General features: G+C 34.4%; 1 protein-coding gene across 1 annotated transcript in view; it reads right to left on the bottom strand.

Annotated features, from left to right (window-relative positions):
- LOC127868750 (bifunctional heparan sulfate N-deacetylase/N-sulfotransferase-like) overlaps positions 1–14262 on the bottom strand; it is a 33698-nt gene that overhangs the window by 18929 nt on the left and 507 nt on the right. The window contains exons 2-3 of the mRNA XM_052410773.1: positions 4219–5403; positions 960–1086 (exon numbers count right to left, since the gene is read on the bottom strand). Coding sequence (XP_052266733.1) covers positions 960–1086; positions 4219–5247 — 1156 coding nt within the window. The 5' untranslated portion in view covers positions 5248–5403. The remainder of the gene's footprint in view (positions 1–959; positions 1087–4218; positions 5404–14262) is intronic.

Raw genomic sequence — 14262 nt, forward strand, 5'->3', positions numbered from 1 at the left:
GCAGATTTTGATTGGTGAGAAACCATTGACACTACAAATATTTTAAACAGTTTTCTTAGTCAAGACTATTACTTCATTTGTTAGAATAAGATTAATTCATTCTTTTCCAAATGAATGACAAATTTACACTTTTTTATAAAAAATTGCATCCCTGAACTAAGTAAACATAATTAACATTTTTATGTACGTTGATAAATGTGTTAAACACAATACAATTTTACTGGTTCAACACATTGCAAACATTCTTTATAACAAACCATGAAATAAAATGAGAACCATTTGAAACATCTTGCCCTTTATACCCATTTTGATAAAATCATTGTCAGTACTACTGTAGAAATCACAGGATCTCCTTTTGCAGACTGATTGCTGAACAGACTGATTATCAGACATGACAGACCGAGGGAAATGCTACACTTTTCTAATGCAATACCTACTTCGAGATTTGCTAATGCAACACTTTTTTAACTTAAATATCTGAGTTATGAGTAAAAAAAATCATTTGAAATTGTTCATGTGATCATTTTACTACACTTTGTGCAAGATCACACTAAAATCATGCAACATGCCAAAGGCGCTTTTGCACGCCTAAAAATTCATATCAGCAATATTGTTTTTCGAATTTATGTTTTTCTGGAGTGAGAACCCACATAAAATGATGACATTGTAATGAAATAGAATTATATCACGTTTCACCAAGTCCACTTGCAAAAAGATGACACCATACATACCCCATGTGCTTAAGCATCAAATCTTCAGGGGTGAATGATTTCATTGCACACTTCCACAGAATTCAGTCAAATGATTAAATGTACATGTACAATTTTTAAATCAAAATGTTTACACATAACATAGACATTACAGTTTAAAAGTGTTGCATGAGAGTTTCCAAGTGTAAAGTCTCCTCAAGTGATAAGGTAGGACTACAACAATCCTCTAAGGCACTTTCTATGTATTACCAATGAGTTTCTCATCCCCAGCATTCTCCTCTGGACTGCCATGCTTATAGTACCAGCCAGAGAAACCCAGCATGAAATGGAACCCGTCCACAACCTCCCGGATCCGTGACTGAGCAGCAACCAGCTCCTGAAAGCACACAAATGTAGGGTAATTCGTATGCCACTCTCTAAAAATGGTGCCATATAGCAGTCGCAGTGTCCTTATGACCTATGGACACTGCGACTGCTATATGCCACCATTTTTGGAGGAAGATTAACACAGATTTACAAAAACACCTACGGTATGTGTTTTGGTAAATCTGTGTGAAACTTCCTGCCGTAAAAAATTTGGCACAAAGACAAACATCACTATACTAAGTGTCGCATGAAATTGCCTGTCTAAAAGGTAAAGGTCGCTATAAAAGGTCAAAATTCAAATCTGGAAATAAAACAGCTTGAATTTCTTATCAGAGTGTTTAGGCCATAATTTTTCCATATATTAATGGATTTTTTAATTAACTACAGAGCTCCAGATAAGGGTCGTATTTTCGTAATTACGAATTATTTTCAAGTCCGTTACGTATTTATTTTAAAATCTTGTCGTACCATTAAGAATTACAAAATCAAGTTACGAATATTATTTTTACATCGGTTCGTATCGATTTTTATTGAGTTCTTTTCGCGTATTAAAGATCTTTGCGGTGCTTATATAGAATGGTTATCGGGTTTGTTTAACAAAGCGCATTTTTTCCAATAAAAGCGGCGTATACAGTCTATCTGTCAAAAAACAATGGCGGCGCCAAGAGAGCGTCCTAAAAAACTGCAAAGCGTCCAAAAACACGCTTTTAACATATTGTACGCAAAGTGAGCCGAAGTTAAATGTTTAGAAAGACATTAGAGAAAAGATCTTATACGATGTTGTATGTTCAGTTGCCGACACAGTCGGAAAAGCTAAGCAAAAACGCGACACGACGGGTCCAAACTTAAACACAAAAAAAACATTGAACGAGTGGAAGGGACAAGTCCGGTGGCTAATCGTTGAAAAGATTGAAGGAGAGACCCGTTTTAATTGTGAAATATGTGAAAATTCATCTAAGGCATGCAATCTAAACACAGTTTGGGCATATGAAGGTATTGGAAAAATAAAATTGTATAATACTGAAAAGACACTGTTGAACTCGTATAAATAAAGTTGCTAGTATGTTTATTTTGATTTTTTTTGCATGAAAATAACCATTATTATTTATTTTTAGGTCATTTAGAAAAAATAAGAATTATTTTCCAAAACTTAGTAGTAACGTTAAGAATAAAATTTCAGAGTTAAGAATTATTTTTGAAAATCTGGTAGTAATTTAAGAATTTCACAATACCTTATCTGGAGCTCTGAACTAGGCACAAAAGTCATACATCCAACATGTCCCGTGTATTATCCGTCTCCCTACCTCCACGTTCAAAGTAAATGTCAAAGTAAAAAGTTAAAATTTTGACAGCTTGTCTCAGTCTTTACTAAACTTTGTCATTCATCATGCAATTTTTGTATCATACTTCAAATGACAACCATCAGGAAACAGGGTTTTTTCTGCTATTAAATACAGACCTGATCCCAAAGCAAATGGACCTGATCAGACACTGATATTGTAAAAACAAAAATCCACATAAAATATATTTGTTTTTAAATAAGTCAATTTTATTTAATAAACTTATAACAAAGAATATAACTATATTAACTTTTGCGCAAATAAGATTGTTTCACAAAATAGCCTGGAAAAGGCCCAATATGCCAAAATTTGTTGATAATAAAAATTCAACTTTGGTCCATTTTGTAAAAAAAAAATCCCCTATTTGCCATTTTATTGATTTAAAAATCCCAATTTGACCTGACTCCTTTTCCCAAAATTGCTAGACAAAACCCTTTCCTTATCGCAAAGGGCAAGGTCACACGCAAATGTCAAGTCACATTTTGATATAAAATGCTTGAAAATGTGACAAATCTAACCCATCACTTCGCCAAACATGTGAACATGTATATTGATGGATTTTTAAATAACTTGGCATGAATGTAAACTTCAGATTAAGCTACAGCTGAATGGCATGGGGGGCTTCCATTTTTATGCCCCCATCATATGAAAATATGTTCCCCCCTCCATTTGTATGCGCATCTCTTTCAAAAGATTTCAAACCCTTTTTTCCCCCTATTCATTTGGTCATTGCTCTTGTAAATGCAGACATGCCCAACATATTATTGGCCTTTGATGATTTTTATATTACATGTAACATGCAGTTTTACATGATACTAACATCACAATATTTTTAATAAAGAATAAGAATGGGTATATAATAAGTGGATGTCTGAATATCAGTATTAAGTGCAATTAACCCTTTGCATGCTGGGAAATTTATCGTCTGCTAAAATGTCGTCTGCTGAATTTCAACAATAAGCATTTCTTCATTTTTTTTTCAAAAAATACTATCAGAATAGCAAACAGTTTGGATCCAGATGAGACGCCACGTTCTGTGGCGTCTCATCTGGATCCAAACTGTTTGCAAAGGCCTTCAAAATTCGGTTCCCGCACTGAAAGAGTTAAGTGGAACACTATGTACAAAACTTACAATGTACATGTACAAAATTAACCTTCCAAAGATTTCACGAAAAAAATCACCCTGCCCCTTTTCAGGTAACCCCCATCCTTTCAATTTTATTATCTGGCTAAATCCTAATGTAAACCATCATAACAGGATGTTTAGTGTGTAACCCCAGTCACCTCACATCAAATTCCAGGTCAAATTTAGAGTTCAAAAGTCAACTTACACCATAAATCATCTTTTTTTATATATGTGGAGTTCAGATACAAAAGGGGGATGTGAAGGACATCTTTGCCCTATGGACACACGTCTTTCTTAAATCATTATTTAATGTTCATATATGGTAAGACAACCTTTCAATTGTTTTCTGAATGTGTCTTACATTTAACAGTCTTGTTGGCGTTTTGTTTTTTTACAGGCAAAACTATTTGTTAACACTATTCATCAATTTATTTGTGTGTACTCAAGGATGTAGACAAAAACTTAATCAAGATCTTTGTCAAGAGCGAACAGTTTCAATTTATTGCATGCGAAATAAGAATTCAACTTGTTCTCAAACTTATACCTTTTCAGGTGGACAAACAACCCACCAACCAACTGACAGGGTGATTAATACATGTTTATACCCACTCACTAAAGGGTATAATAAAATACCACAAAATATCTTGTGTACAACCTAAGAAATCATGGCACTTACATCAGCATCCTCTGCTTTCATCCTGGTCCCAGTGACTCCCACAAATATGTCATCAATGTCCACCTGAATATTCCGCTCCAGTGACAGGCTGATGGATCCATACGAGAGGTAAGACATGCTATCCAGCAGCATGAGAGTGTGCAGCCAGAACGAAGTTCCTTGACCTAGAAACACGCGCCGGATGCCGTCATTTAGACCCTTGTCCAACACCGCTGGGAATACTGTAGTGTTGCTGTCAGCCGTCTGTGGATCATAGTCCGAGTAGAATGGGGCTACTTTAGTGGCACTTGCTAAATGCTCGTAGGTTGAATGATTGGTATGGAACACCGTCCATTCATTTTCTTGAAAGGTTTCACTCACAATTTCTCCTGGTTTTGTAATCCGCCATATTTCTGAGTTTGGGTTTAATTTGTATTTTTTCAAGCCAACATTATACTGGACAGTAAATGCAAAGTCTGGGATATTTTCAACAGTCTTTTCATTTTCATTTGGTGGCTTGGTGAAGAAAATCATGCCAACTTTGTATTCATAACAGTATTTATCTATAAGCTGCCTATCCCAACTTTGCAAGTTCAAATACAAATTAATTGTTTCAAAAATCACAACCCCAAATCGCCCTTTACCCATGTGAGTCAAAGTAGGCAGTGATTTATCGTCAACAATTTTGAACACAAATCGAGCCAATTCCATAGAAACTGCTATATTTTTTGCACTTTTGGAATAAAGAGATTCTACAATCACAAGCACCTTCCGTCCAGTTTTTGTTTCATGAGGAACATTATGATTGTTTGGACCCTTATTTGCAAGCTGTTTATTATCAAGCATGTTGCATGTTGTGTATGGGGATGGGGGAGGGCCTCTGTAAGTAGGTATCTCTGGTTTTGTCCACCCTGAATCTCTGTAATTCTGAATCAATAGAACTAAAACCACTACTAGGAACACCACAGCTAAAAGCCTAGTTAAAGTGCATCGTCTCTGACAGACAAGTCTCTGCAGAGTCCTTCGCCACATCTCAAATCTCAGTAACATTTCCTGATATCACTGCAAAACTTTACTAGCATATCATTAACATCTTTGAATAGCCCATCTATGGCACTATTGGCAGTGTCATTCAACTTTCTCAGAATGTGATCTGTTATAAATTGACTCCATTTCCTATTCTTTACTTTTAACTCCTCTACGAACCTGAAAAAGAAGTAAATACATGTGTACATTGTATGTACATTTAAAATATAGTTGATCTTAATGTTGTGCACAGTGCAGACATGTCTATCAATAGGACTAAAATGACATTGGGTAAACTGTTTATTTAACAAGGGCTGTTTGTAAAACATGCATGCCCCCATATGGCCTGTCAGTTGTAGTGGCAGCCATTATGTGAATACGTTTTTTTGTCACTGTGACCTTGACCTTTTACCTAGTGACCTAAAAATTAACAGGGGTCATTTGCCAATCATGATCAATGTACCTATGAAGTTTCATGATCCTAGGCGTAAGCATTCTCGAGTTTTCATACGGAAACCATTTTACTATTTCGAGTCACTGTGACCTTGACCTTTGACCTAGTGACCTGAAAATCAATATGGGTCATCTGCCAGTCATGATGAATGTTCCTATGAAGTTTTATGATCCTAGGCGTAAGCATTCTTGAGTTTTCATCCGGAAACCATTTAGTATTTCGAGTCACTGTGACCTTGACCTTTGACCTAGTGACCTGAAAATCAATAGGGGTCATCTGCCAGTCTTGATCAATGTACCTATGAAGTTTCATGATCATAGGCGTAAGCATTCTTGAGTTATTATCCGGAAACCATTTTACTATTTCAAGTCACTGTGACCTTGACCTTTAACCAAGTGACCTGAAAATCAATAGGGGTCATCTGCCAGTCATGATCAATGTAGCTATGAAGTTTCATGATCCTAGGTGTAAGCGTTCTTGAGTTATCATCCGGAAACCATCTGGTGGACGGACCGACGGACCTACATGTGCAAAACAATATACCCCCTCTTCTTCGAAGGGGGGCATAATAAAACATTAACTAGAGCATTGTATGTTACAAATATGACTAATACCCCAACACCCTTTTGTCAGCTTTGTTCAAGAGCAAATAAATGTATGTTTTGATTAGTAAGAACTCGGGGCTTCTTTTTGCTGAATGTATAGCTGTTATTGGATCATATTCCCAACATCTAAACAGTTTTTTCCCCAAATCCAGTTCAAACCTCCCAATTGAATGTTTGACTTCATGATGTTAAGTTATAGAGATAATTTGTATTGAAATAAAGAGTTTTGAAGTTATAATATCCTTTTGCCTGATATTTGGAATCAACTGGATTATGTATGTTTTATCACCGATAGTTCAAATGACTTACAAAACAATAATAATTTTCCCACTTAAGAGTAAACTGAAGCTTAAATTCTCAATGTTCAAACGGTAAAAATATTTTATTCCCACTTAATTATAGGAATATTTTTGAACACAAAATTGTTAATTTATTAATTACTTTTAACTATATATTTTATTTGAAAACACTATCTATTAAGGAACTCGAAACAATTAAAAATTAAAATACTCTAGCAATGAGTATATTCAGCAAAAGGGAAAATTTTAAGTGCATGGACATTTTTCCACAAATTGTTGTCCATTCTTTGAGTTCATGAGATAAGCATCTCAGCATCTCTCAATGTTCTACAGCATGAAGAGTTAAAACTTGTTCTGCAAGAAAAGTGTTACATTCCAAAAAGCAACAGTATTTCTCAATAGATTGAGTGTTTATGAAATAGTTTTTGCATAATTAAAAACAATATGATGCATTGTTATCATATATCAAAGTCGATTATAAAGAAGTAAATGAGTATGAGAATATCAACCAAAATTCAACATAGATCTTCTTTTAAGATACATCTGACACTCAATCTTTCTCATATTTACAATATGTGCGTATATGTGCAAAAATACAAGTAAACACACACAATCCATTGGAAAATGTACATGTATCATATCAAAACAACTGTCAAACTATTTGTAATTCAAATGCACAAAAAATATGTAGCATAAATACATTAGTTTTGCAAAAACGACTGCCAAAACAACTTGGCTTTTTAACCAAACAGTTGTTGTGCTTTTTAAAAGATGTGATTAATTATAGCTTTTTAATTACCCAATTGTTCAAATTTTGGACAAAGTTTTTTTAAACAAATGGAACAATGATAATTGACCTAGTTATTTACCTCAAGTCTCAAACTCAAGATATCATAGGGACACATGTTCTGACCAAGTTTCATGATGATTGGACAATATAATTATGTGGCCACTAAAGTGTTAACAAGGTAAATGTTGACAATGCATGAAGGACAAAAGGCGATCCCAAAAGCTCACCATCAGCACGTTGGTCGTTGGGCTAAGGTTTAACTAAAACAGCTGGATAGAAAAATCAACTAAATGTTCAAACTTTTTTTTTAAACTTGGGAATTGTAGGCAATCTTTTGGGGCCTAAATTTGACATTAATATTTAATCCAGATAATCTAAGTTCATATGACAGCATCAAATCTTGACACAAAACAGGCAATGGTCATGTGGTGTCCTGCTTGCGATTTAAGATCATCACACGGAGCCAAACCAGTACAATTCAACCAATCAATAACTTGTTATGGCCTGTGCGTCATCAAACTAGGTGCAATATTTGACTGGTTTTAAGAATCGCACATGAAATTTATAATGTCACCAGAAAAGATAGCAAGTTCAACTGGTTGGTAAAATCCCTTTTTTTTTTAAAGTTAAGCAATCTATTGACATGTACATGTAACTAAAAGAAACGTTAACCAGTCTGTCTTGTAAAATATTTCTAGTTTCGTGTTCATTTTTAACTGAAACAAAGTTTCACATAATGTTTTTTTAGTTGAACACGGTGAACCACAGTTTCAGGATTAATACCAGACCTCAGCAATAGTTCCTGTTTTTGTTTGGAACGAACTGCATAATTTGCGAATATCTATAACATTATTTCACAGGAGCTCTCATACCATGACTAAAAAAAACACCACAACTAAACAAGCACCTACATATATTTATCTCCATCAACCATCAAACCAATTTCACATACTTTCTTCAAAATTCCCATTTTGTATTGTTAAAAAACCCCATAAAAATTGTTCTCTTCGGAGTATTTTAGAAAAAAAATATTTTCATTATTTATGGGAGTGGTATTTGTTCCTAAAAAGCTGTTTGTCATCCATACAAAAAGCTACAATAGCCTCTTATTGCAATAATTCAATTCTCAGCTTTACCGGTATACCCCAAATGGTTGCTGAGCAATGCAATGTGCTGTCTATTGTCCAAAGGTGCAGAATGTGATCACCAATGCAAGAGCTAAGGAAAACTGAAGCTGCAAAAACTAATCAACGTTTACCTGTATAAACCAAAAGCTCATGAATGCAAATGGTACCATTAAAGCAAGAAAAAGTAGCTTTCTATTTACTTTGTATTTATTTTGTAGGCTCTATCCAACATATTGGAATACTGTTGCAATATCACTGACTGTGGCTAAGGGTTAGATTGCAGTACACCAATAATTTGCTCATCCTGATTTATCATGTAGCCCAAGTTGATAACAATTTTCGAATATTTACACTTTTCCAAATGTCAACAAGAAAAGTGTGTTAAAACATTGTTGCGTTTTTAAGGTGCATGCAAAGGATAACTTCAGAAAATTGTCATTCAGGTAAATTGTATGTGCTTTTAGCCTTTTGGTCTCATTTATAAGACGCGCAAAGAATTAAGAGATACTTTTTATATGGGCTAAATTCTTTGGAACATCTCATCGGGGAAAAGTAAAAAATGTGTTGGAAACCAGAAAGTTTAAATTTTCATCAATTTGCGTAAAATTGCAAAATAACATTACCAACTCATTCAGTTTTAGTTCAGAAGTCCATTTTTACCTCAAATATCGTCCAATTGAAGTTAGAAAGGCATAAATTCTAAAGTTAAACTTCTGCTTAAATCGCAAAATAATCACTGACCTGTAGCCATGTCATGATACTGATTTAAATATGAACCAATCAAAAGAAGGCATTACGGTGTAACGTGTACGTGTAATTTTATTTAACATGAGCATTTAACACTGACTTTTACCTAACTAGATCTAGTATGCTAATCTTTGTCGATTTAATAAGCATATGTTCAAAACAGATATGGTGCAGTTTCTATTCACTCTTGTTCGTTTCAGCAAGTTTTTATGCATGTCTTTTTCGCACCTCTGTCTGTGTTGTTTTATGTACTTACATTCTACGTTACATAGGATGGTATACTGTACGATCTGTATCAATATTATTTATGTACAGTATAAAAATAAAAGATGTAATTTATTTCAGAACTTTTTAATTTTCACTTTAGAAAAAAAACATTGCTTAATTAATCCAGAAAAGTATAATAACATCGGTTTACTATGTAACGCTCTGCACCACAACAGACGAACGCAAACTGTATTTTACACTGTTTATTCTTCGGCATTTAAACCAGATGCTTTACATCGAGGTCGTGTTATCGATTAATATCTACACAGCGAGCGAATCGAGAGATATTGAAAAATTGAATAGTGGTTGGATTTTAATTGATCAGGCGTGCAAAATTCAAAGTGTCATTACATAATTTTTATGGAACATTATAGAGAAATGAATTATCTACACAGGTATGTAACTATTATTGCAATCTGTTGATATTAAGTGTCTTATATCGGGGCTTGAATGTTGCGCACAAAATCCTTGCGCAATAATATTGACAAAGAAGGAAAAATTCCCACCATTAATCGAATGGTTCAGCCGTTAGACGCTCCATATATTACCAATATAAGTAGCTTAATATTTGAGAGCGTCAATAAGTTGGACTAGTTTGGCTTTTTAAGTTTATTCATTGCTTTTCATAATTTGTCATAAATTAGGGATGCGCACTGATCAGCTGAGGAGAACAGTAGTTGTGTTTATGAAGGGGTGCATATGGAATCACAGAGCCTCTATTAAAATCTAAGTGACTATCTGTGATCATGGATTATTAAATGTGCAAATTAGTGTCAAGGTGTCTTGTAATCAGTTTTGTGTGGATAATTTGTGTTATTGTTGGCTCAAAAATGGATGATGGAGATAGTTCGACTACGCCATGTAAGACCGCATGTAAGGACAGCAACCAGCCGTTTGGTCAGAAATTTAAGGGGATTGAATGTGGCTTTTGTGAAAACTCTTACTGTCAAAAGTGTACTAAATTGAAAACACAAATCTTCAATGAAATAGGAAAGGAAGAAAGTATTCTGTTCTCATGTGTGCATTGCAGGATCGCGATGCCCTTCATGCGGAAAATAATTACTAAAATGGAATCCTTGGAAACTAGGGTGGACAAGTTGGAAAAATCGCTCGGAAATGGAACATGTGACAAGAATATCATTAAAGACATTATTCGACAGGATAAGGAGGAGGAACAGAATCATGAATCCAGGAGACTGAATGTTGTGGAAAATTCTCTTACAGAGCATAGCGAGGAGAGCATCGAAGGACAAAAAGAGCGGGACACATGGGAAGTAAACATTATTCTTAATGATACTTTGAATTTGAATGTAAAAGAAGATAAGATTATCAGATTGGGTAAATTTTCCCCAACAACTCATCAGCGCCCGAGGACCCTTCGTTTCACAGTAAGCAATTTTGAGGATAAACGTTCAATCCTGAGAGCAGCAAGTAAACTAAAAAATCATGAAAAATATTCAGGTATATATCTGACTCACGACCTGACACCAGCCCAAAGAAAAATTTCTTTTGACCTACAAACTGAGAAGAGGCAGAGAGAAAAGAATGGCGAAAAAACCTAGCCATTGTCAAACTACCTGTTGTAGGAAACGGGTTGGGCGACCATAACTATGTCCCCAACCGGCGCCCTTTTCAAGGAAATTGACTCTAATTTTCCAACATGTACATATGTTGAAAGTTCTAGTTTTGATGTTTTAACTGTTCCAGTTGATTTTCTGTTTATCGCGGTTTCTGATAGTAAATCAGATAGTTTAAATAATACATGTATTTCAGACTGTTCATTGAATGTATATTCTAAAAATTCAAGTTTTTCAGAGTCCAGTTTGTTAAATAGTTTTTAATGTTGATTTAGATATTACAGAAAATCTAAGTAATACTAGTAATTACATGAATGGGTATGCTGAAAGTTCATTCTCAGTAGAGACAGACACATTGAATACAAGTTCTACAGAAAATTTTGCCAAAATTTCCTTCTCGGAGGAGACGAACTCATTGAATAGAAGTTCTACAGAACTTTTATCTGAAATTCTTTTATGTCAAGGCCTGACTCAGTAAATAAACTGAAATTTTATTACACAAATGGTGACAATTTGTTGAACAAGTTGGATGAATTAGAAAGAATGATGTTATTGAAGGACATAGACATTGGGATTATAACCGAAGTGTTTCCTAAAAATATCAAACCCAAAAATGTTCACCCTCAGGAATATGCATTGAAAGGGTTCCAGTATTTTACATCAAGAGTGAAGGAGCACAGTAGAGGTGTAGTCATTTATGTTAAAGATGCTATATCAGCTGATGATTATGAAGTGTTAAATGACAATGAATTTTGTGAATCTGTATGGTGCACACTGAGAATTGAGACTGTAAACATATTATTGGGTGATACTGTATATACAAATCTCCTTCTAGTAATCTAGATAATCATAAAAATTTAAACAACTTAATATCACAAGCTTCTAATATGGTCTTTGATCATCTTATTATTTTGGGAGATTTCAACTTTCCAGAGATTAACTGGGAAACATGGACAGTTAACAAAAGCATAACACATCCATCATTTTTATTCGTTGAATGTGTTAGAGATAATTATCTAAGCCAACATATAAGTGACTTTACATGATATAGACAGGGTCAAGACCCTAGCTGCTTGGATTTATTATTAACTGACAATCAAACAGAAATTGAAAATCTATCACTAAATATCAAATTCGGTGCCAGTGATCATGTTTCAATATTCTTTGAGATTCCTTTTATTGGAAAAAAGAATGTTCAACCAATAAGCAGGGCAAACTATTTCAAAGGAGACTTTACTAAAATAAAAAACTATTTGAGCATTGTGGATTGGAATGAAATGGTAGAGATGAATGTAATAGATTCATGGCTGTTTTTTCAAAAACATATTAAACATTGTGAGGAGAATTTCATTCCTAAATTTGGCAAAACAAAGTATACACAAAAACCCAAATGGATGGATTATTATTGTGTCAGGAAGGTAAAGAAAAAGTATAAAGCCTGGAAACGTTTTACATACAGTCGTAGTTATAGTGACTATCAAAATTACTATAAGCTTAGAAATAGTGCAACCCAAGCCATTCGATTTTCAAAGACAAAGTACCAGAAAGGAGTAGCTGAAAGTGTAAAAATTAACCAAAAATCTTTCTGGAGCTTTGTAAAAGGTGAAACAAAAGGAAAAAGTGGGATTGGCGATTTTAGAGATAAGGACGGAAATATTAAAACTGAAACTAGTGATAAAGCTAATGTGTTGAATGACTTTTTTGCATCAGTGTGTACGCAGGAGGATAATTCTGAATTGCCTGGCTTTCCAGATAAATTGGATCCACCACATTTCTTATCAGACATTATAATTTCTTAAGATTCTGTATTTAAACATTTGAATGCTTTAAAAACTTTGAAAGCCTGTGGTCCAGATGATTGCCACCCTTTTTTCTTGAGGACTTAAAAAAACAAACTTAGTGAACTATTTCAAAAATCGATATCTACTGGTACATTGCCCAGCGAGTGGAAACTAGCTAATGTAACTTGCATCTTTAAGAAGGGTGACAAATGTGAGCCAGGAAATTATCGTCCAGTATCTTTAACTTCAGTTGTGCAAAATTCTGGAGAAAATTATTAAACTCTCTATCGTTCAGCATTTGACTACCCATAACCTACTGTCAGACTGTCAATTTGGATTTAGAAAGAATAGAAATACTGTAATACAATTGCTAGCTGTATTGGAGGATTGGACGGATGCCCTAGATAAGAACCTTCAAGTTGACACTGTATATTTAGATTTTAGGAAGGCATTCGATAGTGTACCACATAAGAGACTTCTGAAAAAAGTAAAAGGATATGGCATTTCAGGTCCCATTTTGAACTGGCTTACAGATTTTTTATATAACCAGAAGCAAAGAGTAGTTGTTGATGGACACAAATCCAGTTGGCAGAGTGTTTTGTCTGGGATTCCTCAGGGTTCTATTCTTGGGCCAGTACTTTTCATCATCTTTATTAATGATTTGCCGTATGTGGTTGGCTGTTTATGTAAGATGTTTGCAGATGATTGCAAAATTTATAAGGTATTGAATCGATTAATGAACAACAACAACTTCAGGCGGATATTGATCAACTTTGTAAATAAAGTAAGGACAGGTTGTTAAACTTCAACATTAGCAAATGTAAAATTGTGTCATATGGAAATGAAAAATTTCATTTCAACTATACCATATTGGATGGTTATGGAAATGCTCAAAATCTAACCAGAGATGATTCTCAGAAGGACCTTGGTATACTCTTCACTAACAATTTGAATTTTGAGAGTCACATCAGTAGCACAGTTAATAAAGTCAACAGAATAATTGAACTAATTAGGAGAAAATTCACCCACATGGACAAATCCTTGTTTTTGACACTATACTGTTCGCTCATTAGTTCTCATATGGACTATGGGGACTTGGTTTACTATCCTCACATTTAGAAATGTAAACAAATAATTGAAAATGCACAGCGTAGGGCCACCAGATTAGTACCTGAAATACATGAACTATCATATCAAAATCGTTTGGCTGAATTAAATCTTCCTTCAATGGACTATCGACGTAAAAGATTCGACATGATTCAAGTATTTAAGATAATCCATAAAATTGATGGTATTGAGGCTGGAATTTTTTCCGATTATGCTGAAAATAGTGGGACAAGAGGCTATTGTTTAAAACTTGCAAAACCGAAAGCACATAAGTCAGTTTGCCTC

The sequence above is a fragment of the Dreissena polymorpha genome, chromosome 2 (assembly GCF_020536995.1).
Source record: "Dreissena polymorpha isolate Duluth1 chromosome 2, UMN_Dpol_1.0, whole genome shotgun sequence".
In the NCBI taxonomy this organism is placed as follows: Eukaryota; Metazoa; Mollusca; class Bivalvia; order Myida; family Dreissenidae; genus Dreissena; species Dreissena polymorpha.